This window comes from Symphodus melops, assembly GCF_947650265.1.
Source record: "Symphodus melops genome assembly, chromosome: 3".
Lineage (NCBI taxonomy): Eukaryota > Metazoa > Chordata > Actinopteri > Labriformes > Labridae > Symphodus > Symphodus melops.
The window spans coordinates 7,572,042-7,596,653 of NC_136693.1; the positions used below are offsets into that span (position 1 = coordinate 7,572,042).

The 24,612-nt window shown below is 41.4% G+C and overlaps 3 protein-coding genes across 6 annotated transcripts; 1 reads left to right on the forward strand and 2 right to left on the reverse strand.

Annotated features, from left to right (window-relative positions):
• Positions 1-476: 476 nt before the first annotated feature.
• Positions 477-11,282, reverse strand: usp8 (ubiquitin specific peptidase 8). Of its 2 annotated transcripts, none has more exons than XM_079339017.1 (19): positions 11,207-11,282; positions 10,414-10,574; positions 10,024-10,168; positions 9,850-9,935; positions 9,602-9,743; positions 8,703-8,745; positions 8,370-8,535; positions 8,075-8,237; positions 7,855-7,996; positions 7,107-7,381; positions 6,522-7,022; positions 6,087-6,161; positions 5,623-5,921; positions 4,606-4,827; positions 4,302-4,512; positions 2,986-3,222; positions 2,680-2,822; positions 2,361-2,493; positions 477-2,003 (listed from the first exon to the last, which is right to left on the reverse strand). In XM_079339017.1, exons 2-19 carry the CDS (start codon positions 10,515-10,517, stop codon positions 1,845-1,847), a joined length of 3,246 nt encoding a protein of 1,081 aa, XP_079195143.1. In that variant the 5' UTR covers positions 10,518-10,574; positions 11,207-11,282; the 3' UTR covers positions 477-1,844. The 2 variants fall into 2 exon arrangements, with proteins under 2 accessions (XP_079195143.1, XP_079195142.1); XM_079339016.1 differs by having other exon boundaries at positions 8,370-8,541.
• A 2,617-nt stretch (positions 11,283-13,899) lies between these two features.
• hdc (histidine decarboxylase) lies at positions 13,900-19,119 on the forward strand. 3 transcript variants are annotated; one of them, XM_079339018.1, is made up of 12 exons: positions 13,900-14,142; positions 14,273-14,445; positions 14,529-14,642; positions 15,122-15,244; positions 15,314-15,451; positions 15,538-15,681; positions 17,066-17,132; positions 17,234-17,396; positions 17,512-17,602; positions 17,695-17,793; positions 17,893-17,994; positions 18,292-19,119. In XM_079339018.1, exons 1-12 carry the CDS (start codon positions 14,115-14,117, stop codon positions 19,063-19,065), a joined length of 2,016 nt encoding a protein of 671 aa, XP_079195144.1. In that variant the 5' UTR covers positions 13,900-14,114; the 3' UTR covers positions 19,066-19,119. The 3 variants fall into 3 exon arrangements, with proteins under 3 accessions (XP_079195144.1, XP_079195145.1, XP_079195146.1); XM_079339019.1 differs by lacking the exons at positions 13,900-14,142; positions 14,273-14,445; positions 14,529-14,642 and adding an exon at positions 14,748-14,830; XM_079339020.1 differs by lacking the exons at positions 13,900-14,142; positions 14,273-14,445; positions 14,529-14,642 and adding an exon at positions 14,752-14,755.
• A 101-nt stretch (positions 19,120-19,220) lies between these two features.
• On the reverse strand, positions 19,221-24,292 carry LOC306820933 (long-chain fatty acid transport protein 2-like). The gene is made up of 10 exons (XM_079339021.1): positions 23,390-24,292; positions 22,864-23,073; positions 22,624-22,782; positions 22,284-22,408; positions 21,976-22,170; positions 21,129-21,219; positions 20,832-21,030; positions 20,222-20,319; positions 19,727-19,869; positions 19,221-19,621 (listed from the first exon to the last, which is right to left on the reverse strand). Exons 1-10 carry the CDS (start codon positions 23,859-23,861, stop codon positions 19,448-19,450), a joined length of 1,866 nt encoding a protein of 621 aa, XP_079195147.1. The 5' UTR covers positions 23,862-24,292; the 3' UTR covers positions 19,221-19,447.
• Between the last annotated feature and the right edge of the window lie 320 nt (positions 24,293-24,612).

Here is a 24,612-nt window from a genome sequence, read left to right on the forward strand (position 1 = left end):
CAAACGCCTACATGTTGCTCTACAGCCGCAAGCCCTTTCAAAAACCAAATATAAGCGGACTTTGAGCTCTCCACAAGGCAAGCCAAATCCAAGAGGGGACTGCGTCTCTGTTTTAAAAAAAAAATATTTGTCATTTGTTCTTATCTTCTTTATCATAAAGATACTGTAAATACTCGAGTACACTGGTTTCTAGATCGCTGTAATAAAACTTTAAGACCTGTAAGTAATATGTATGCATCACATGGTCTTTGAATATCAGAAATGAGTAACTAGGCTTTCAGTCAGCCTGTCAGTCCTTGCTGAGGGTTTATTAAGCAGTTGGTTATTATTTCCTTAATTATGATGTCCTAATACAGTTGATTTTTTTTTTATCAATGAGTCAAAAGTACATTTGATGACACATTTTTATGGTAACAAACTGTGATATGTTTCCAGCTACAACCTTGAATCCTGAAGCTGTCATGAAGAAACACACAGTAATTTGAAACAGTTTTAATAAATAGTCTTATGAGCTGTTTGAGGTTAATAGAATCGTTATATCAGAGACAAATTATTTTGAGAGCATTAAGAAAGAAAATCAACATGTACAAGTCAAAAGAAAGTGGATTATGATCTCATGCTAGGCAATCAAACTGAAGAAGAGAATCAAATCCTTCAAGCTCACATTTCAGGTCCATTCAGAAATATCAGAATGTGTTGTGCTTGCTCGTCAGTCAGCCGGTCCGTCAGTCAGGCAGTAAATGCTGACGCTAACACACTAGCGTGAGTAAATAAAGTCAATTTGTCATGTATTCAAATTCTCCCAGGTCAGTGTTAAACACAAATGCACCGAGTCATGTACGTCTGAATTTCAGCCTCCTGGAAACCCTCGCCTTCAAAACCAGCATCACCTGTACGAGCCATGAAGGATGCCACGCTTTCCCAGTTTCCTCTAAATACTTTTTCTGTTAGAGTATAGTTATGTAAAGAGTTAAGTATATTAAACAGAGAACAAATTGGATGACAGAGTTTTTAGAAGCAGGTTTTTTCTGTCACTCCTCTGGACCAAGTGAGACAGACAAGATCACAGCATCAGTATCATTTTAAAGCATTCAGAGTCGAGCATGAATGTCTCGTGACATTAAACGTCTGGTGGTCTACATAACATCACTTCATTGCATATTGTATGAGTGAACACGTGTGGCTAATATGAACAAGAAACTATCTCAATCCCTCGTCTCTTGAGAAAGAAAGCACAGAGTCAACAATCACAGTCTCTACCATCGTTAAGATCGAGTTAAACATCAGAGGGTTAAACCCAGAAATTATGTGTAGTCTTTATGAGTATGAGGATGCTATGATGGCTGCTACTTTGGAAAAAAAAAGAAAAAAAATAGTTTTGGTCACTTTATAGATAAACAGCTTGCCCTCGAGTATTTACATGTCAAATGTGCAACATCAGCATTAGTAAGTATGTACATGCCATCTTAATCTCACAGCTGGAAATCAGTCCTGTGACTGCGGATCCAGCTGTCTGCCCTCCAACACAACCATCACGGTAAAGAAGTAAAAGGAGCATCTGATTAGTCTCTAGATTATCAGTTATATGAACAGACGGCATGTTTTAACAGGTAAAGAGTCCTCTAGTAGCTGAAGCGTTGCAACTGTCTCCTGTCTGCGACACACACGGGATCTCACAGATCTCTGCAGACTCGCTCCACGCGCGCATGTTCACGCCTGGATTAAACCGCATCTGCGTCCCCCAGGTCCTGGGAGCTGTGATTTTAAAGGAAAGAAAAACAACCAGTAGGCGTGAGCCTCGCTGCTCCTGGCGTCGTCTCGTCTCTTCGTTTTCCACAGCATCATCACAGGCTCGAGTAGAACAGGATGTAGGCAGCGGACGACTTGACGGAGGAGGTGGAGATGTCAGACACCTCGTGGTCATCAAACTTGTACCAGCGCTGTTTGGGGGTGTTCTTACAGTAGGCTGTGTAATGGCCACCATCTAGACCGCCATAGTGGTTCTGGAAGGGGAAGATAAGAGCGTTTCTTATTCAGCTTTGTTAACCGACCGTCATTAGCTTTGACTGATACATGTATTACCGTTGTCATCAAAGACTTTTTTTTTTTTGCAAAAACCCAGAAAACTAAAACTAAATCAAAGGTTTTCTTGTCTTGTTGCCAAGAAGTCAAAAAACAGCTTCATGGAAGAAGTTCAGAACAGTAATTACACTTCATGTATTCTTGAGTTTATATCTTTAGTTCTTAAACTGTTTTGACACTTTGCTTGATGGAGGATGTTTTTCTTTAGAAGCTAAAGTCCTTTCACCTCGAGCAAGAACAAAACATCTCTTCACAGCACATAATCTACTTCTACTCACAGAAACTCCATAAAGTCCATATCTCTTCAGATTCGCTTTGGGTCCAATGACGTACTGGGTCAGGTCCAGACAGTCGAGAGGGAAATCTACAGTCGTCTGCAGTTTCTGTTTCCATCTCCCCTCGTATGAGAATCTGCAGAAATAATCCCATAACAGAAATGATGCAAAAATGAAAAACATTGACAATGTCAGTCCAGGTTAGACATTTCTTATTCTGCTGAGCCTTTTTATTATAGGTGTGAAAATGAGTAAATACATAAAAAAAAAAAAAAAACAACTCTTAGTCTGCATCGCATTAAAAGCTAATGTCAGGACAGACCGTTTTAAGTGCACCAGGAGAATAGGTGGGACTTTCCAGATCTCCAGCTTCTTCGTAGAATCTCTGTGGGTTTTGCAATGTCTGCAGAACACCTTGTTGTTGTCAGTCAGTTTCTCCTCCTTGGAAAACAGTCTCAGACAATCCTGATAAGAAGCAGCAAATAATATAGTTGTTTTATATTAAAAAAAAAAATATATATATATATTTTTATACAAATATATGTAGTGAGAAAAGCTCTCTTTACATTCCCTCATAACTCTTCATTAGTTGGGAGTACTGTAAGGAAAGCAGTGGACTGGTGCTGACCTGCAGGGAGCACTTGCTGGTGGAGGCCAGAGGCAGCGACAGGTACATGAAGGTCTCAAACGTCCGGGACTTGCGATGGCAGGTCAGACACTGCACAGTGGACTTGAACTGACCCTGGAACAGTGCTACAATGATGGACTCGTTCAGCAGCTTGTGTTTGCACCAGGCCAGGTCTGCTGCCGACTGATCGTCCAGATGGTCGTTTTCCTCCTCCTTGTATCGTTTCCTGTTGTCCGCCTGACATCACACATGGAAAACCAACATGACTGACTACACAGGAACAACTGGAGGTTTAGGTTGATTAAAAAAAAACCATCAACAAAAAAACCCTGCCTTCAAGGTTAAGCTAACGCTCAATAATCGATAACAGGGAATATAATGGTTGAAATGATCCTACCACTAAATGACTGAATATCTCAGTGATCCACTCTTTGAGCTTCATTAGCATGCAGTTTAGCTGATTCACTTTCATTACCATAGGCAGGAAGGTATGCAAGGCAGATTTACACTTGCTAATTAATATCTCATCAATTAGACTGACTGATTTATCAATTAGCCTGGAAGTGACAGAGAGGGCTGAGACTGTGCCAGCCCGAGGGTGACAGGTCTGAACATCACACAAAAGGGAAATAATGAGATGGAAAATGTGTCAAGAGAGTCAATAGCTTAAAAAAATGGTCTGGGTGCACTACTTCTTGTCAACCCTAGGGGGCGACAGTGTCAAAGAATCAGTTTCAGTCTGTTACAAAAGGAATCTGAGGTTTTTGTATTTTAAACTGGCTGATGAATCAAAATCAAAGAACATATATTTTTCTGTTAAATCAAACTCGTCCTTTCCTCCATTTAAGTGCACACGAGGCGAGTATAAATCAGTTGGATACAGGCAATGAGGCATGTCTTGGGTCTTCATGCACAGAGGTTCTGACAGAGCATCAGACCAGACAGATGCAGACACTCCACACTCACACTGCTGCAGGAGGACCAAGGACACACAGCTATTTACTTACTCTCTAATTTGCCATCAAAATGAAACCCGGTGACAAAAAAAAACAAAAAAACAGAAAGAAGTAAAATGACAAAAAAAAACCAACAAGTTTCTCATTGTAAACAATCAAATGTGCAACAACATATGAGTGTAGTAGATGCCTTAGTAGCCATGGGGGAAAGGAATAACTTCACTATATATACACTCAATACTTTATTCAGGATAAGGATAATTAAAAGTGTATGTTTCTTTGTTGATACCAAATCCTTTATTTAAATCCCAGGGATGATTCTGTCATGAACAGACGGAGAGAGAGAAGGTGTGCTCTCACCTTGTTAAGGTCTTCATGAAGTCCATCCATGAGGAACAGCAGCAGCTCCTGGGAGTCCTGCTGGTCATAGCCAGCAAACTGCTCATTGATCTTTCCTATCGTGATCTTGAAGTCCCGCGGGCTGATGTATTTGTACAAACCAGCCCACAGAGCCTTCATGATCACGCCAAACTCCTCCGCCACCTCCCCTTTATGGCCGAGTATGTTGTGCCTGTCACGGAAAGAGAAACAGAGGCAGATAGGAAACACCTTTCCCTCATAACAGACTCTTCACGGGAGTTCAATTCGTTTACTTCAGCCTTACCTGTTGATGTCATCCATGTAGAGATTGTTGTTGAAGTACTCAGACATGGCAGGCGAGTTGCACAGACACTGCAAGATGGAGTTCATGTAGCAGGTGTTTCCCATGTTACGAAGGCCAGTAAGTGATGGACCCATGCCTCCGAAGGTCGGATTCAGGTTGCGAATTTTGGCAGCAGAAGGCCTCACGATCTCCACTTTAGAGTAGACTTTGGCAGGAGCCGGTCTGGGAGGCAAAGGGAAAAGATAAGACCTTTTTAACATACTGATAAATTACTGTGGAGTTAGGTATAGTATAGACCAATAATTCAACATGAAACCATTTTATCTTTGGAGATTTTTATAGAAAATGTTACTCCTTGTGTACTATATGCGTTGTACGAAGGTGTCATAGAATCGGTCATATAAAATGTATCTGAAATGTCTTAGAATACTACATGCACAGCCTATTGGGTGTTTTGTTTTCCATCATTTCGTTCCCTTTATTCTGTTTCTCACACTCTGTACATGTGGGAAGAGTCATCCAGGCTCTTTCTCACTCGGAGATCTCCTTCTCAGCCTTGGGAGATGGTAAATAGTCATGTAGTCTCTTTTCTCACACTGGGGGATAGATTGTGCCCTGCCAGGTGGGCGGTGGCTCTATGTGGCGTGATGGGGAAGTGCTCTGTGTAGTGTGATGGAAATGTATACGTTGTCATGTTTGCCTTTTCTCTGGGCCTCTTCCTCTCCTCACCGTGTGAGAGAGGGGTCTTCGAACACTTATCTTGCCTTCGAATAAATGTTCATTGAGACCAGATCGATCTTGGGGTTCTTTTTTGAATAGATCTTCTCACTCTTTATTTTCACTATTTGGTAATGGGGAAAAATTCCACAACAAGATGTACAGAGAAGTCTCCTCTAGATTCAACGGTGTAGACTTAAAGGGGCCTAAAAATCCCTGGACTGATTTGGGCGGTTTGACAGGAGGGACGCAGGCGTGATGAATGTTAAAGCGTAACATAAAAACCTCTGTGGTCCTTACTTGGTCTCTCTGTTGATGGTGGGTATGACAGGAGCAACCGTCTGGGCGGCGGCCTTCTTCTGGACCTCATCTGTCAGTTCCTGGCTGATGTCAGGAGAGGAGTAAGAACGTTTCAGTTTAGACTGATCCCGGTCTTGTTCGCAGTTGGCGTCGGGCTCGGCTGGTTGCTGTTGTTTTTGTTTGACTGTCGGTGGTGTGGAGGGTGGGGTCTGGGGAACAGTAACCTCAGGGGGGTACAGGTGGACTCGGTTGGTTGGGGAATGGTAGTACCGGTACGTCCCTGTCACTATGTCGAGGAACTAGACACAGACCGGAGTGTGGAGGGAAAGAGGTGAAATAGAACATTAGGCTGGAAGTGATCATCAGGTGTAAAGACACAAGTATGAGTTTCTTCTGTTTTTTTTGATTCAAATCATCTTCACCTATTCCAAATGATGAAGCATGTCATATACAGTTACACTTACCTTCATCCAACCATCTGGAAGGCCTGGCACACTCCTACCCATCTCCTCGCTCCTCGCTCGGGTCAGAGGCTCCCTCTGAGAACGCACAACAAAAAGAACAGACAGAAAGTGAATTGAAAGGATTTTTTTGTCTGCCACGGTTCAACCACAAAGCTGTAAGACTCAAAGTATTCATCTTTATTTCTCAGCACGCAGACGAAATTGAGTTTTCACTCCAAATAGTGAAGCCTGCTACCACATGGAGGAGAAACGGAGTGTCATCAAGAGTACGATTTCAGGAGAACTAGCTGACTTTTGGAAGCAAAAGGAAACACTTTATTTGAAATAAGAACCAATTCAATGTTGGGCTCAGCGCTACAAACGGCTGCCCTCGGTTTATGTTAGTGTCAGAACAAAATACTCAGCTTTGTAGTGGCTTTGAAAACAGACCCTCACCTTGATTTCACTAACAATATGGTTGGGAGCAGGAGAGTCCAGAGACATGCTCTTTGAAGGTGTTTCAGAGTTCTGCTCTTTCCCTTTCCTCTCTTTCTCATCCCACACTCTGCTCTGTTTGTCCTCCTCTTCTTCTGCCTTCTGTCTTTCCAGTCTCTTTTTGTCCTGAGGTCCCTTCTCCTCCGCCTCTTCTTTCTTCCCCTTGTCACGTTCCTCCCTCTCCGTCCTTTCTTTCAACTCCTTCTCCCGCCTCTCTTCCTCTGACCGGCGCTCCTGGTTGCGTTTCTCCTGCTCTAGTTTCGCTTTCTCCATCCCTGCCACGGCCTCAGAGTGAATCTGACTCTGTTCTTCTTTGGACAGAGAAGAGCCGGAGCTGAAGGGGGGTTTGACAGAGCGGTCAGGGACGACTGGGCCGTTATGGGTGAGATCCTTCGTGGACCCATTCTGGCTGGGTTTTGGTTCGTCAGACACTCGGACTGAGGGTTTCTTGGTTCGGTCAAACTTAAAGAGAACAGGAAGGTTAGGGAACAATCTCTTTTTTTCTGTGTTCTGAAATTGTTAAAGCTACCGATAGGTCTACAATACCTGTGGGAAGGCCTTGGCTGTTGCAGGTGATTGGCTGGATGTGCCTGTCACAGGTCCCTTACTCAGGTCCAACCCAGAGTTTGTTTGGCCTGTTACCTTGGAATCAACAGTGTCGGGCAACCTGTCAGCAACAATGGAAGTTTTAGATGTGGGGGGTTCTGCTGGTGCGACCCCATTCACCAGCACAGGAGCAGAGGGTTCCTGAGGCTCTGGCTCTGGAACGGGCGGCGGCGTCGGAGGCTTTGGTTCCTCTAGGGATGGGTAGCTAAAGTTCACTAAATCAGAACATGAGAGAATCAATCAATCAATCAAAAAAACTCTTAGAAAAATGACAACATTTTAACTGTCAAAGAAAAACTCCAACATGCTTTTTGTCTCACTCAGAAACAGAAAAAAGTTTTACTTCAGTTTTTATTACTTGAGGCCGTTTAGAGGCTCCTACGTTCTTAAAGACTGATTTAACTACAACTAAATCTTGACTGAGAGGCCACATAATCTATTTATTGTTTTATAAGTACATGAGCTGATATGAGAGAAGTCGTCACAATAAGGTTTTATTGTCATTTATTGCTTTTTTTCCATAACTGCTTAAAGCTGAAAAAGGGTGCAAGTCAGACTCATAATACTTTATGCTTTTGTTTTTCTGATTCTGAGGATAAAAATCGGACTTCATTAAAGCCACAGTTATTGAATAGATTTCTGCACTGACACAGAGCAGTCACATGCTCGCAGTGCTTGTGATACTCACACTGAGGGAGTGTGTTGATGATCTTCTGTCTCGGGGGTTGTACTTTGGCGTTAGTTGTGTACATGGGGTAAAACAAAAGCCAGTTCTCGTAGCCTCCCTCCAGCACCAGCGGCTCACTACGCAGGATGGTGAGGCTGTCCCACTGTGGAACGAGTCAACATGGTGAGGTAAGAGACACACGGGGGCAATGACGCAAAGTCCCACCTGAGCACAGTGTTACCTTGAAGAGGGCGTCTTTGAGGCTCTGTAAGGTGGTGCCAAGTTTAAGGTCTGTCACAGAGTTGAACCAGTCCAACAGCACTATGTAATCCACGACTCCCCGCCGCCTCCAATGCTCTTTGGACACCTCTGGCAGCTTCGCCTCAATCTGATTCACAGTGATTCTGACAAGTCAAGACAAGAGGTCACTTTGAAGAGTAAACACGGTTTCTCTTTCATTATAAAAAAACACAAACAAACTACACACGAGGCGTTGGATCAACCTATCAGATAAAAAGCCTTCCATCCCCTCTCACCCTGGGCTAATGGCCTCCTCAGGCACAGAGATGCAGGTCTGAGCTGGGACCTGGATGTGAGAATCCTCAAAGTCCTTGTGGCTGCGGGCATCCATGACAATGGTTGTGATCGTCTGGTCCTTCATCATGTGGAAAAGTTTCTCAGCTGTGATCCCACCAGGTAGCCCTGCAGCTATCAGAAAAGAAAAAAACAAGTCAAACAAGAGGGGAACATTCAGGAATCAAAGTAATGCAAGGCAAAGGCAGCACATTTCTAAATTAAACAGAAGATGATTCAGAATGAACTACACAGCTCGAATAGACTTCTCCTTTCATTCATTTTATTCTACTTACCTTTTGATGTTGTTACCTTCTGTTCATTCTGCTCTCCTTTCACCTGGAGAACACAAAAACATGCCGATTATTAAACTGGTTCATATGTTAACCATATTGATTCGACATGCCGAATAACGCTTGAAAATACTTAAAACCAATGCTATTCATGTATTTGCTTTTCGGTGCTTATGTTTTTACTAGAGCGCCTCACTTTCAGCTTATGTGGGCCTGTCATTCATATCTATCAGTGTGAACGGTTTTTATGACAGATGCTGGTGTGAATCTTTTTTTTAAATGAGAACATTGAATTGAGAAAAAAGCTCTGGCTGCAGCAAATTGGCGGAGGTGGAATACTAGAGCTGATTGACAAAGACAATCATGTATAATATTCTTAAATAACATCTGGACTGATGTATCTAACCTCCTGAGATCCTATCCTAAATTAATAAACTTTGGTTTGAAACCTTTAAAATCAGCATTGTTGTAGTGGTAACAATCTCATGTCAGTCAGGCTCTAGTTTGAATCTGGCCATTTGTTGCTCGTCATCTCCCACTCTCTCACCTTCCAACATCTCCTGAATCTCTTCAGCTGTTTTCACCAATAAACCCAAATATAACTAAAATAAACTATCCAAAGTAGGGAAAATTAAAAAAAAAAAAACGGTCAATGTTTTACATTGGCTCAAACAAAAGCTGCAATCTGAGCATTGAAAGAGGACATTGTTCTCATTTCAATGAGGTGACTTCTTAATGAAGCATTAAATATTAACAGCCTTTATAGCATCAGCTCTTGGCCATTTAGTGCTGCTCAAGTATTTTATGTAAATATTTGATTTAATATTCACTTCTACTGACTGATCTAATGCAAGCCAAACCCCGCCTTACTTAACAGTCTGTGTATTATTAGACAGCTCTACCTTTTTGCTGTCTTTCTTGATGGCAGCAGATGATTTTGGAGAGCCTTGACCGCCGCCTTTCTCTGTTATTTCCTCCCTCCTTTTCTTCTCCTCTTGTCTTTCCTTCTCCTCAAGTTGTTTACGAACCTCAACTTCCTCATACCTGTTTAGGACGTAAAAAATAGAAGAGTCAAATACGATACAATAGTGTTCACATAATCATGTGCTGAAGCTTAGTTTGAATGCAAATCACATGCAAAGCTTCTAACCTGAGTTTAAGGCTTTCCGAGAGCTTCTCTGCTTCTTCAATGGCTTTCTTAAAACTGTTTGGCCCCAGCATGGTCATATAATACTCCTATGGACAATGGAAACAAAAAGATTCACCCACAAATAATAAATAAAAATTACAAATTCAAAAAGATACATTTATATATTGACTGTACCGGCTGCTGCTTGAAGTCTGGCCTCTTCTTGATGATGTCATACACCGTTAAATACTTCATGTAGAGCACATACGATCTCTCCTCATCCCGTTCCAGGCGAAACTCCTCTGCCGCCTTGAAGATTTTGCAGGCACTCTGAACATAGCTAGAGAACATGAAGTAAGAAAAACAGAGTCAGCTTTGTCAGGTAGGAATTGTCTTTTTCCAGGGATTTTAATGAATTAAGTAAGTTAAGTTTGAACCATCTCTTAAGGTTGATATCAGCAGTGGTATAACACAATTTAAGGATGGAAATAGTTATTTCTTCTTTAACTTAAAGGTGTATGTACAGCTTATTTCAATCATATGGAATTTGTCACATCTCCAGACAGCAGTAAACATGTCTCTGACCTCCTGGTACTTGTCTTGTCGGCCTTTATCTCAGCCTTTTTATTGAGCTCTCCCAGAGATGTGGACAGGTACAGGTCTTTGACCCCGGTGGACACAGCAGGCATCTTCACAGGTGTGTTCAGTCAGAGCTCACAGACACACACAGGAGGCTCCAGACATCTCTGGAAACAAGTTTGTGACAGATACAATGAGGAATAAGTAAGATAAAACACATGTTTGTCACTTTTTCGTTTCTAATAAGTAAAGGAAACAAAAGTTATCCATACTCAAAGTTAGCTGTCATGTGTAGCTTTTAAAGATGGCCAACAGGCTAAGTCTCCATTAGACATGTTATTATATAACTAGGCTGTATGTTTCATATAGCTGGTTGTTTTTTATTATTATTATTATTATTATTTTTTAGTTGGCTTCATCTGGCGCAGGAAATGTCAACACTGACGACAACAACATGCAATAGTTTTCAGGCTAACGCTGTCTGTCATTGTCGCTGACTGGATATCTAATGCTTAGCCAATGTATAATCTATTAACATCATTTAACGTAGAACAAACATTACCCAGTGGTTTGATCTGAAAACCATTTAGATTATTCTAAACGTCAACATGGCTTTGTTGCTTCCCCAGTTAGCCAGCTAAGTTAGCTCCACTAGTTAGCTTAGCTGCGCAGGTCAGGTGACAGAAACACAGGTTGACACGGCTGCAATCAGGTGAAGAATTACACCGAGAGACATCATACAGCAAGGATGTAGAAATATATAGAGCTGACAAGTGTTAGAGAAAATAAAACGAATTACCTCAATCTGATCGGAAGCTTTCACTTTACACTTCTGACAGCTGATTCCTTGTTCCGCCTTCTTCTTCTTCTTCTTCTTCGCTTTTGTTTTGTTTTCAGCTGGTGTATTTTAATGTTGCTTTACTGCCATCTTCTGGAGGTCGTTTCCTGATCGCTTTTGCTACTCACCTCAGATTAAACACCTCTAAAAACCTTCCATTTTTTATATCTTACGTTGTTATAGCTCCTTTGTATTTCCTGCATACATAAAGACAAGTTGTGTGAGATGTTTCAGATTCTTTGTATTCTTTAAACCAGTCCGGCCGCAGTATTGTTCACCATGCTGTCTTGTTGTTAACCCTGTAATGACCTTTCACTACCATGTAGTCCTGCTATTCAATAAAAATAAAAATAAAAAACTGTGTCCCCGATGGGTAAAAACATCTAAAGAAAATGTTTGGTGGATAAATAAGAGTTTGAGTCTACATTTCAAAACATAGAAAATACAATTCTGCTGGGATTAAAATAATGACAGGCTGCATGTCGTCTGCCTAACACTTACAAACACATTCATATACCACATACATACATTCACTCAAGTACAACCTGTCTGACCTGTTGGTCTTAGTGGCTCCGTTACCACGTTTTTATCTAGGTTAAAGGCCTTGCTCAAGGGCTCCTCAGCGGAGGCAGTGTGACATTTGCTCTGTTCAGTTTTGTTTAGGTTATACAAAAATTAAATGTCATAAAAGATCATGATATTAATGATTCAGTTAACATGAAATATATTAATCTATATATTTCTGAATCATAAGTTCCTTCCTGTTCCATCTTTCTTGTTCCATTCACAAACCGACTCTTCTGAGTCTGCCCTCAAATACGTGTCCAAATGGTGTCTGACTGTTGTTTTGTTTGATCAGGTCAGTGTTTTCTTTCCGATAGGCTGATGTCAGGTTGTTAAATCGTTCTATTTTAATGAAAGTAACAGAACATGATCCATCAGAAAGCACTTTGACTTTGATGTCACCAGCTTCAATTGAAAAATTATGCTTAAACATGCTTTCATCAGACCACCCAACGTAAAGGCGCACCGGGAGTACAATAGTCACAGTGTGCTCTGCTTATTTCTGTGTATAATGCCACACACACTTGTCATTACTCTAGTCACTGCCTGCTACAATGGCTTCCTGCTTACAGCGGGATCAAAAGTCTGTGCAGCAGCTTTTTCTCCGATTCAAAGAACATGTGGATCTAATCTGTAAATCAAAGGGAGATTGTGGCCGGATTTTAAGAAGACTATGGTTAAAATAAACTAAGGAAGGCACTCACACCCCATATCCTATACAAGAGTGGGAAATAGGGGAAAACGTTATTGAAGAGTATTTCTGATAAATCCTCTGCATGCAGTGTTAATACATCATACAGACTCTTTATGTAAAAATAACTGTCTACTATGAAAGTTTTTTAAAGCCCTTTTTAACAATAATGAATACACATTTCAAATGGCTTAAACATCCTCTGGTTCTTTGTATGTTTTAATGAATGAATCCACTGCCTTTTATCATAGCCCAATAACATTGGTGTGTACTTTTGCCATGTTTGGATTGTGGTTACATTTGCGTCCCACCATTAGTTTCAGACGAGAGCGAGCACTTGTCAAGTATAATGCATTGTAAACAGCACAGAGTGTGTGCAGGCAGGTGCTTCTCTAGCGTCTGTCAGTTTAAAAGCAGAGAGGACCTGTGGATACAATAGGTATACTTTCATCAGTTTAGGACTTATATCTGTTTGCTCCTACATAGTTTTTTTTATATTGTCCCCTGAACTGAAATTTGTTTCTGAGTAATCATAAACAATACAATCCTTTATATAACTCTGATTCAGATGAAAACAGGAAGGAGCTGTAATGGAAGAAGCAGCACAAAAAGAGGGCTCCATTGTTTCAGTGCATACATACAGTATAGGTTATACAATTTGATTTGTATGTTCTTGGGAAACCTGGACCTTGTTAAGAAAATTTAAATGATATGGTAAAGGTTTTTGCTTTTTTTCATATTTAGAGACAGATTAGAGGCAGCTTGTTATCTTAATTTAGACCATGTAGGGGGAAAAAGGGGGAAACGATAAGCTCCTCCAGTAAAAAGGCAACACCATTTACCTAGCACAAAGCTTACTGAGTGGCTTGTAACATTTCTGTGAAAAATTAATCCATAAATAGAACTAAGTGTACGAAGTTGCAGACTGGAGCGCTCCATGCTGAAGTTTTCTTTTTCTTTTTTTTTTATAAAAATCAGAAGTGAGCTTTGAGGTGCTATAGTTACTTGACTTTGTTATCTAGGGGATGCTGAGAAATGAATCTGTTGTTAACCAACATTGTTATCTCGGGAAATTAACCACAATCAAGGGAAACGGAGAAAATAGAATGTTTGGAAGGATGCAGGTCCTCTTCTATACCTTCTGTAAATCTGAAACATGTTTCTAATGTGATGCAAAATGTATAGAAAGTCATATATATGAGCATTTTCTCTTAAATTCAACATTAAAATTATTACGCAAACAGTTTATCTTTAAAGTAAATATGTTCAAGGTGCAAAAGGGTTGATGGCTTCATGCACAGTATTTAGTATTTCTTAATTGCATACAGTATTACAGTTGTACTTCTATTGTACCATGATATCAAAATGTCAAAAGATAAAGTTTTACCAGCTGGGTAAATATGTGGAGTCAAAAGGTAATGCACCTTAAATGTGTCATGATGAAAAGAAAAAAACCACAAAGGTCATTATAGTTTAAATGCGTCACCAGTTCAGGGCGTGCTTTCACAGAAGGGTCTATATAGTGCTGTGATCTCTACAATTGAACACACAGAGCTTCACTGCAGCCGACGTATCACACAACTAACACACTCAAAAAGGTCTCATCTCAAAACAATGCAGGCTGAGGAATACAACCGCAGAGGTAATACAGGTTCACTTTTACCATGTCGTCTCGTTGTGTTGTTATATTTCACTGCAAATAATGAGAAGTAAACAACGGACATGATATTGATTTTAAAGACCTGAGCTGTTTTCTGTCTGCTTCTGGTCAGGTAAGGAGCTGGTGGACTACATCACACAGTACCTGAGCTCCATCAGGGAGAGGAAAGTGATTCCAGATGTGAAGCCAGGATACATGAAGGACCTTCTTCCTGACGCCGCCCCAATGGAGCCGGAGGACTGGGAGAGCATCTTCAACGACATCGAGAGAGTCATAATGCCAGGGGTGAGTCTCTGCTGTCATCCATGAGCCTATCTGTCAATTGAAACTAGTGCAAATTAAATATTTTTCTCCTCTTTTATCTTCAGATGGTTCACTGGCAGAGCCCTCACATGCACGCCTACTTCCCAGGTCTGACTTCATGGCCCTCCATGCTCGGGGACATGCTGGCTGATGCCATCAACTGTATTGGATTCACCTGGGTAAGGGGACAAGCCGCACTGTTTCCTCACTACACAGGGGGTGTCCGGGATTATTTGATTGGGGCGGCTTAGCTGGGGCTCTGACTTATTCAAGCCAGTCCCTGAAAAACAATGTATGTTGATAACATTTGGCAGGGTTATACTGCTAACACGAAGAGTGTGTAGAGTCTTTATTGGGACCAGTAGAGGTCAGAAGATTACAACAATGAATTTGGCATCGTTATCACATTTCCAGATGCTAAAGGATTGCATCACCTTGCATTCACATTCTTGTACATAGTTCGTGTGTGAAGTGTGTGAAAAATGTCTTATTAGATAAAACAGACTAAAGTGACTAAATATTCTTTAGGATCACAATCTGCAGTTTTTAAATGAATCATGATACATGTTTGACACAATGCTGAAAAAAATATTGTCTGGACTAAAGCATGGTCATTCCTACCCCCATACAGAATCAATCATATTGTTTTATTCAACAGGCTTCCAGCCCAGCTTGTACAGAACTGGAGATGAATATGATGGACTGGTTATGTAAAGCTCTGGGCCTCCCCTCCTTCTTCCTGCATCACCATCCTGGCAGCAGAGGAGGAGGAATACTTCAGGTTTGACATACCTTTACCTATTTCTTTTAACCCTTTAGTTAATGTGATAACTTCTGTCTCTTCTATCAGAGCACCGTCAGTGAGAGCACACTGGTTGCTCTGCTGGCTGCAAGAAAGGACAAAATCTTGCAGATGCGTGTGGAGATCGATCAGGACGTAGACGACTCAGTCGTGAATTCAAGACTGGTGGCCTACGCCTCGGATCAGGTCAGTTTTACCAGCTTGTGCTATGATGTCTTGTAAGTCCAATTAAATAAATGAAAAAATGACGTGATTCATGACTTCTTTTGCAGGCACATTCCTCTGTTGAGAAGGCAGGTCTGATCTCTCTGGTGAAGATCAGGTTTCTTCCCACTGATGCGCAGTTGTCTCTGAGAGGAGACATTTTAAAACAAGCCATTCAGGAGGACAGGAGGAGGGGGCTGGTTCCTTTCCTGGTGGGTCATTAATACATTGTAGGGAGGGGAGTTGGTTTAAAGTTAGAAAATGGGAATAAGATTTTATCTGCTTTTATTAGCTCTTTATCATATTGTGTGCTGATTATTGTGTGTTGTTGTTTGTATTGTTTTTGTGTTAACCTGCCCATGGGTCTGTAATGTATAATTTTTACATGGTCCCAGACAAACTAAACATTAAACTGAACTAAACCAAAGGATGGGTGTGAATTAGGGAGGTAATTGGGGGATCATTTTAAAAAATCGTACCAGTGTTTTGTTTTGTTTTTATTATTATCTTTCTGCTGATTTCACACACTGTAGAGTGCTTTAAGCAGAACTTAACTCAACATGTCTCTGTAGCTTCAGACATCCAGTAACATTATTTCAATCAGGAGAGACTTAATTAAGAATGAACAATTATTTATTACAATGAAATGTGCAACAATTGTAGAATGAAATGTGCAAAGTCTTTTGGGGGCTAGACTCCGTCATGACGACTTCATGAGCTCCGAGGGGTAGTGAGGCCGACGCGGGATAGGATGCCCCCCTGTGGAGTCTAGACACTGGTGGTGGTGAAAAGGATGGAGGTTGAGAAGAGGAGTGGGTTTCAGCCGGGGCCTGGACTCTGCTGAGCTGGAAGGAGGTGACTGGGGTGGAGGAGGGTTGCGGCGTATGCCTGCAGCTACAGGATGACTGGAAGAGAGAGAGTTTTTTAAACTATTGACAGCAAGCCATTGATTGGTAGAGAAAGTTCGTGGCAGAGTCTGGTTGGTTAATTCCAGGATGATACACGCCCATGATCACCTGCTTGCCAGAGAGAGAGATACAGGTGGTAGTAGGGGGTGTGGTTTAAGAATGAATGAAGAGGTGAATGAATGAAAGAATAACACCAGTCTTCCTGTCAGAACTTACGCTGAGCTCCATTATCATTTTCAAGGTCATGTTACCACCTAGTGGTGTCAAGCAGGAAGTGTTTTACAATCTCTTATCATGGATGCATTCAAGAGAAAATAAACATTTGAGATTTGAAGGTCAGCTCTCAAATGGCAAAATCTACAAGAGAAGAAGCTACAATCTCTTTTTGTCTATCTCTTCAAGCCTATTCTTGTTTACAGTCACATTGTACCTGCAAGGATTTCAGATCATTTGTTTGTTGATAAACCTTAGATATAGTTATGTAATTGAATTTAAGTGCAGGGCTTTCACTTAAAGAATTTAATATTTAATCAATGGTATCTGAGCACTTCTATGAGTGCAAAGACCAAAATTTCACTTTTAAATTATATATTTATTTGATAGAAACAAATAGAGTTTAAAAATATCTATAATCTGGCCATTTTTAAAATGTGATCCTTTGATTTGTGATTGTGTCTCTCCTATTCAGCTCTGTGCGACCTTAGGAACCACAGGAGTGTGTGCCTTCGACAACCTATCTGAACTGGGACCAGTCTGTACGTTTTCAAATGTGCTCCCTAAACCTTCTCCTCTCACACTCCCACTGAAGTGAAACCAGTGTTGATTTACAGTAGTGGTGTTTAAATCTTTTTTGCAGGTGCTGAAGAGGGACTGTGGCTCCATGTGGACGCTGCATACGCCGGCTCAGCGTATTTGTGTCCCGAGCTACGCTGGTCTCTGGAGGGTATTGAATTCTCTCACTCGTTTGTTTTCAACCCATCCAAGTGGATGTTGGTCCATTTTGACTGCACAGCTTTCTGGTGAGTAAATACACAGTAAACAAATCTTAGTTGTATTTTGTACTATCCATACGTCAATAAATACAAAAACTGATACGAGGTTGGTTATAAGGCTATACCCTGTTTTTTTTCTCAGGGTAAAGGATAAATACAAGCTGCAACAGACGTTCAGTGTTGATCCAGTTTACCTCAGACATGATAACTCGCAGGCAGCCATCGACTTCATGGTAATAAACTGTCAGTTCTTTCACAGCTTAAAGATTGAAACATCACAGTAAATCATTAAGTGCAATCACCCTTTTTTTCCCTTCATTTTCAGCACTGGCAAATTCCCCTCAGCCGACGTTTCCGTTCCCTCAAACTCTGGTTTGTTATGCGCTCCTTTGGCCTGAAAAACCTCCAGGCTCATATCAGACATGTAAGCTGCTTTCTCACAAACACTTTATGGAATGAAACTGAACATTATTAAATGAGTTTTTAAATGTATTTTATGTGTACACGTTTCTTCTTTTATCAGGGAATTGAGATGGCCAAGCTTTTGGAGACACACGTACGGAGTGACCAAAACTTTGAGATTCCTGCAGAGAGGCACCTGGGCCTGGTGGTCTTCTGTCTGAAAGTATGAAGCACATACTTGGACTGTCTATGCATTTAAAACGTTGAGGGTAAACTAGATTTCAGTCTTTGTGGAGCAATACGCTCTGCTTATCATTGTTAAGATGTTCAAGGTTTTCAGTCACTCCTTGTCCAAAGGTGAGCATCTGAATGAGGCTAATGAGTTTATGAAGCAAACTTGAAGGTCAAAGTAATATCACGGATCATCAAAAGAGAAAAAACTTCAATGTGTGTCAATGACAAACTCTAGTCTTCTATGGAAGAAAAGAATGACAGTGTCTTATCATGTTTCTTATTGTAGGGAGGAAATGCTTTGACTCAGGAGCTTTTGAGGAGACTGACGCGAACAGGCAGCATGTACCTCATTCCTGCAGACATTCACACCAAACGCATTATAAGATTTACGGTGACATCACAGTTCACCACAGCGGATGACATCCTGAAGGACTGGAACCTGATCTCTAAGACAGCTTCAGTCCTTTTGGCTGACACTAAGTCTCTGAATAAGAGAGACCAAAGAAAACCAGGCACAGACGAGGTGACAGGAGCAGGAAAAAAACAAAACATAGACTCAGACACACTTGGTGAGGAGGCTGCTTCCCGGAAGGACGGAGCTGAGGTTGAGCTGTGGATCGACAAGGCATGGGATCGGTCGAGGAGGCCGATGCGCTCTCTTAGCTGCAACAGCGAGCCTCTGCCGTGCACTTACATCGGGCCGATGTCTAGCTACGACTTTAAATCAAGACCTAACAGCAAGGATGCAGCAGGGGCTCTCCAAACACCATTATCTGGCCCTGTGTTAAAGAACGCAGAGATGCCTTCAAATGTTCTGGGAAACAAGGTCCTGAAAAAGCTGACAAAGTTCTACAGCGTGCCCAGCTTCTGCAACCAGTGGGTGCAGAGTGGCCGGCACCCGCTGTGCTGCCCTGTGAAGGTGTCACAGACGACTCAGAAACATTTGTCCTCCTCCTGCAGGAGAATGAACTGCATGTCTTCTTCTCCTGGGCCTAAAACAGGTCCAGCTCAGACTCAAATGGAAACTGCCAACGCATCTACACTCCTTAAAGGGCCCTGAAAGCAGTACACGTTTATCATTCACAGAAAGTAATTCATCTATAAGTAACAAATAAATATTGTCTGTACCGGCACTCAGACGGTATCGTCGGTTCTTGACAAACTGAAGATAACAATCTCACTGTGGTTTGAAATGACTTTGTTCATGTACAATCATTTATTTATAAATTTAAATATTTTTTATTAAAAAGTATATCAAACAAAAATTAAATCTGTTGAAATGTTTTGTGTACAAAAATCTCTAGAGAAGGCAAAGTGTTTTGTGGAAGCTGTTGTGCTGAACGCTCAATGAGCAGGTCAAGAATAATCATCTGACATGCTGTTTCATCTAGCAAATTAAATGTATTTGAAACTGACAATCCAATAATAAACACTGAACTCATTCACAGCCTGATTTTTCCCTCTTCGATGGCGTTGAATATCTCCTGAGTCATGGGTACGTAGCCCTTATTGTCCTCCAGGAAGAACAAAGGGTCCCTTATGACAGCCGGGTCGAAGCCCTCCTCTGCCAGCTTCCTCTTCAACTGCTTAAATGTCCCAGTTAACATTATGGCGTTCTGCCGGGGAGAAGTACGATAGATATGTAATGATTGCATGACAAGTGTCATTCTTCACGGTTTTGTTAATTCAGAGGTGTATGTTGGTTCAGGGTTTTTCATTACCTGTATGCGAATGAAGCGTGGTCTGGCATAGCTGGGGAGGTAGTGGGGGAGGTAGTGTTTGATGTGCTGATATGCAGCTTGGCCCTCAAAGTCCATGTTCTCTTTCAACACCAGGGCTGCCATTCCAATTCTTCCTTCGTGTCCTTCTCAGCCACGATCAAAGGGAAAAGGAGTTTTAGTTCCTGATGATCATAGGATCATAGTTCATAGGCTTCATACATGAGCATGTGCCTCAAATAAATGTTTTAAGTTTCATGTTCTTTTCATTCTTTGTATGTGTTTCCCTTCATTTGCAGTTTTATCATGAAGCTCTAGTTAATGATTCATGGTAAGAGCTATAAAGGAGGACTTTAAAAACTCAAACATAGATTGCAGTCAGATGTAAGGCTTTTACAAAAATGTCACATTTCAGAGATTCAAATAAGATATACTCTAATAACCATTATCCTTATGCTTATGTCCTTTAAAAATAATTGTTAATCATACAACTATTACCTGGAACCTTCACACCATAGACATTAGCCTCCTCCACACAGTCAACCATGAGCAAATGATCAGCCACCTCTGTGGTCGCCACGTTTTCTCCTTTCCACCTGTAGGAAAACACAATAGAACGATGTGTGCATGTGTGTATGGGGGGGAGGGGGGGGGTTCAGCATCTTGAAAACATGTTATAAACTAAAAGAAAATTCTGTTAATAATTGACTTTGTCTTTGAGGTTTTCTTTTACCCCCGAGTACAAGGCTTATATTACTGTTGGGTAACGAGAACAGAACAGCCCCTCTCTTTGGATGGTATATACTCACTTAAAATCAACATGTTAATACAGCAAAACCTCAGAAAACCTCACTGACAGAGAGTAATTAATCCAGTTTAATCTCTTAGCTCTATTCCCCCCTTAGCTCTATTGTTTTTATTATTTTGTAAAGTGAAAAGTATAACACATTTTGCAAATGAAACAATATAATAATAAAAGTCTGAGTTTATCCATCTTGGGATCAGGGATACTATATAACCTTCCTCTAAAAAGGTAAATCATTGACACCGTTCAGGCTTTGACATTCTTATCCTGGTTTCTTAGCTCCAGTTCGTTTCATCCACAAACCTGAAAGTGTCTCCAATTCGGTCTTGAAAGAAGACAAATCCCTCGTCGTCTATCTTCAGAAGGTCTCCACTGTTAAAGTAAAGGTCTCCTTTAACAAACACGTCTCTCAGCTTCTTCTTCTCTGTCTGTTGCTGGTTCTTGGCGTAGCCACTGAAGGGTGCTCTTTCACCAATTTTTGCCACCAATAAACCGGTTTCCCCTGAGGGTGAATGCAGTGAAAACGGAATATAAGTAAGAAACAGATGAAAAGTCCTCAGAGAGCCTTAACTTTTTGTAACGGAGGTTGGACTATCTCACCTCTGGGGACTTCAATACAAAATCCTCTGGAGTCTTTGACCGGCTCTTCCTTCTCTGTGTCGTACCTAATGAGTGCGTATTTACAGCCCATCTGAGGAACAGAGTGAATATAAGACATAGCAAAAAATCTTAAAAAATAATAAGGTAATAATTAAGATAAATACTCCATCCTTATATCCATCAATATTCACATCACATCTGTTTGTATACTATTTATAGATTAACATAGTAGTGGTTCAATCCACAGGGACTTGCGTTGGGAACCGGAGGGTCACGATGTGGACCAAAATGCGGAAGTTGTTCTGGTACTCACTTTAACACAATAAGTTTCTCCCATGTCCACAGCACGGCTCACGATCGCTCATTTACTGCTCTATGTAACTTTGGCAGCAGGCTGAGGTCAGTGCCTAAAACTTTATGGCTATAGTTTACACACAAGCGTTCAGTTTTAAAAAGAAGCCAGTTAGACTGTCTGTATGTTTAGATACAAAGGCTGAGGCTAAGAGGAAGAGGACAGTGAAGGATTGGGCAAAGAAGAAAAGAATAGAGAGTGACTGAATTGAAATCAAGTTGTCTTGTTCATGTCAATCTTAAAATTAGCTTTATACCTTTGGAACCTTACAAACCTATCTCAACGGCCGTGATAAATAAGCCATTATTTTGTCTTTTGTGAAAAATGTTTAACGCCTCTTTTTTTTTCTTTTTTTGGGGGGGAGTGGAGGGGTAGATGGGAGGTACAACATTTGTTTAAGTATTTTGACCTTGACAGCCACCATAGTTAGCCTATAATTATATACCGAGACCTGATGACATTATGCACAACCAGCATTCATTCCCAGCCTCTTACCTTGTGGAGAAAATGCTCTTTGCCAATTGCTCCAATTTTGCCAACATAGTTGACAAAACCAACGTTTCCCTCCGTGGCTCCGTAGACTTCACAGATACGGATGTCCCCAAACCGCTGCAAGAATTCAGCCCAGGTGTCGCACCTTATCCCGTTCCCCATGGCCAGTCGGACTTTATGATCTCTGTCATTGTCTCTCTAGAGGAGAATAAAGAAGGTGAGGAAAAACGGAACAATTACATGTAATAGTGTGTCTTCTCGTCAGTTATATAAAACAATGTAACTGGAGGAGATATTGTCTTCAAGCCTACCTTTGGTGTGTTGCACAGGTAGCGCATAATTTCGCCGATGTACTGAACAATTGTCACGTTGTACTTCCTGCAGTCATTCCAGAAGTTGGAGGCTGAGAATTTACGTTTTAAGACAACAGTGATGCCTAGAAATAAAAAGCATAGATCTGAGCAACACATCATTGCACACTGAGCTTAATCACTGTTTTCACTTAATGCCCTTCAGGATATACAATCAGTAAAAATCAGAGTGGACAGCTGGCTGCTATTTGAGGTCATTCAAGTTTAACCTTGAGTAAACTCATCAGGTTGAAGTCTGGGTGTTAATGTTTTGTAGTTTTTTTATGACGCCACGAATCACCTTTCTCTATGGCTCCACAAAGTCCCATCAGAAAGCCAGCGCTGTGGTAAAGAGGAAGGTAAACGTAGACTATATCGTCGGAGCGAATGCCAGCCAAGGACTGAAAAAAAGATGACAGCCACAGCCTCTCGTGGTTAATCACAGCTGCCTTGGGAAGCCCTGAAAGATAGAATCAACATTAATCTCATTGTCCTCTTTCTTGCTTTCCAAAATGAAAGTTCAGAGGAGCCATGAGATTACCTGTGGTCCCTGAGGTGTAGATGTACAGCGCACGACTCCACATGTTCACGTTGGCCCTCAGCTGAGGTGACAGTGGCTGATCTGAGGCATGCTGGATTTTGTCTGAGAAGCTTTCTATGCCCTCTACATCACAGTGCTCACTGAGGATAAACACGCTAACTCCCTGCTCCTTTAAGGTGGGCAACACCTCTTCAACAGCCCCCTGCAAGTCTGAGACGGAGAGCAGAGAGACAACAAGCACCAGTGTAGGCTTTATAGAGGTCAATGCAGCTGCTATAGCTGCTAGAGACGGTTCCAAATGAATGCATTTCGAAGTAAACCTGGTCTGCAATAACACTTAGAAAACTGTCCCTCCTGCACAAATGTTCATATTTGAAATTCATCTGCAGGATCTTATTACTGTCTCACATACGAGGCTTTGGTTAGTCCACTGTCATATTGTATATTTCTCAATGCAATGCCAGACAACAACAAAAAAAGCACTTAATGTCAAATCTCATAGAAGATTTTTTTTTTTCCAGCTTACCTGCACCGGCCACCAGGACCTTGGCTTCGCAGCAGGAGAAGCAGTGCAGCAGAGATTTGGATCTGATGTTGGAGTTCAGCAGAGAAGCTGTGCATCCCAGTTTGGCCAGCGCGAGCCAGATCCACACAAACTGCGGCTCGTTCCCCAGGAACACAGCCACGGTGTCCCCCTCCTTCAGGTGCGCGTGCGTGGACAGAGCTCTGGCCACCTTGTTGCTCTCTTTGTCCGCCTGGCTGTAGGTGTAGGAGCTCTCCTCGAAAAGTATGAACTGCTTATTCGGCTGCTTCGCCACTTTGTCCAGAAAACAATCCAATAAACTGTAAAAAGGCTTCCGTGTTTTGAATTTGCTAATTTGCATGCCAATTTTGAGTAAAGTGGTGGCGTAACTCAGGTCAGTAAAAACGTAAGGGTTTCTCAAGTAAAGCAATAATGGCAAAATGGCCAAAACGGAAAATAGAATGTATGCAAACATTATGAGCAGCAGAAAGTAGGTAGTTCTGCCGATGTAAATGCCTCGAAAGGTTCAATTTTCCCAGCTAACAATATGCTGAATATAGTCCAATGCTGTTTCCGCCTCCTGAACTTTGAACGACTTTCTCCTCTGGGCGTGTAACAAAATAGCCAATAAGTGTTTCTCCATCTGCAGTATTATGCCATTAGTGGGCTACAATGTCTCAGTGTAACAAAAAAAACAACAAACGTTTTATATCCTACCCTGTCATTTGTTATCTTTCTTTTACCGTCATGTTATCAGTTTTCCTGATCTGCATTACATGCTGCCAAAACGATGATGTGTGCTTTTGTTGAACCACTCGACCAGCTGCCGTCCTTGGATCCGAAACGTGTAGAGTTTCAGTTGTACATTAACTGAAGGTAAACACAAACACAAACTTAATAACTACCAACAATCACTGAATGTAAGCCGAGGCCATACCAATTCTTGCAAAACGTGCACTTTAGTAGCCTTATTGAGTACACGTTGCAACACATGATCATCATGTACTGCAAAGGGCGTCATGTCAATAAAAACCTGCGGTCAAGCAAGCTGCAAGACAGCCAGCTGTGACTTCAGCAGGCCTCACATTGGAAGTGCTCATGTATTATGATCTTTATGATGATCCGGACTCCTGGGCGAGCAGGGGTAAAAAAAAAAGACAGAGATTTTATCTCCTTTTCTAAACAAAAGTGAGAAATGTCTAGGTCTTACCATAAAACTGACAATG

Bases quoted from the DNA above. Each gene is read 5' to 3' on its own strand.
- usp8 (XM_079339016.1), bottom strand. From the start codon at position 10,517: ATGCCTGCTGTGTCCACCGGGGTCAAAGACCTGTACCTGTCCACATCT. The intron at 10,169-10,413 runs GTCAGAGACATG...CATGTTCTCTAG, and splicing joins GACAAGACAAGTACCAGGAG to CTATGTTCAGAGTGCCTGCA. The intron at 7,382-7,854 runs GTGAGTATCACA...GTTCTGATTTAG, and splicing joins CATCAACACACTCCCTCAGT to TGAACTTTAGCTACCCATCC.
- hdc (XM_079339018.1), top strand. From the start codon at position 14,115: ATGCAGGCTGAGGAATACAACCGCAGAG. The intron at 15,682-17,065 runs GTGGGTCATTAA...TCTCCTATTCAG, and splicing joins GGGGGCTGGTTCCTTTCCTG to CTCTGTGCGACCTTAGGAAC. The intron at 17,995-18,291 runs GTATGAAGCACA...TTCTTATTGTAG, and splicing joins TGGTGGTCTTCTGTCTGAAA to GGAGGAAATGCTTTGACTCA.
- LOC306820933 (XM_079339021.1), bottom strand. From the start codon at position 23,861: ATGTTTGCATACATTCTATTTTCCGTTTTGGCCATTTTGCCATTATTG. The intron at 23,074-23,389 runs GTAAGCTGGAAA...TCTCCGTCTCAG, and splicing joins GGTCCTGGTGGCCGGTGCAG to ACTTGCAGGGGGCTGTTGAA. The intron at 19,870-20,221 runs GTAATAGTTGTA...GTGGCTGAGAAG, and splicing joins CTATGGTGTGAAGGTTCCAG to GACACGAAGGAAGAATTGGA.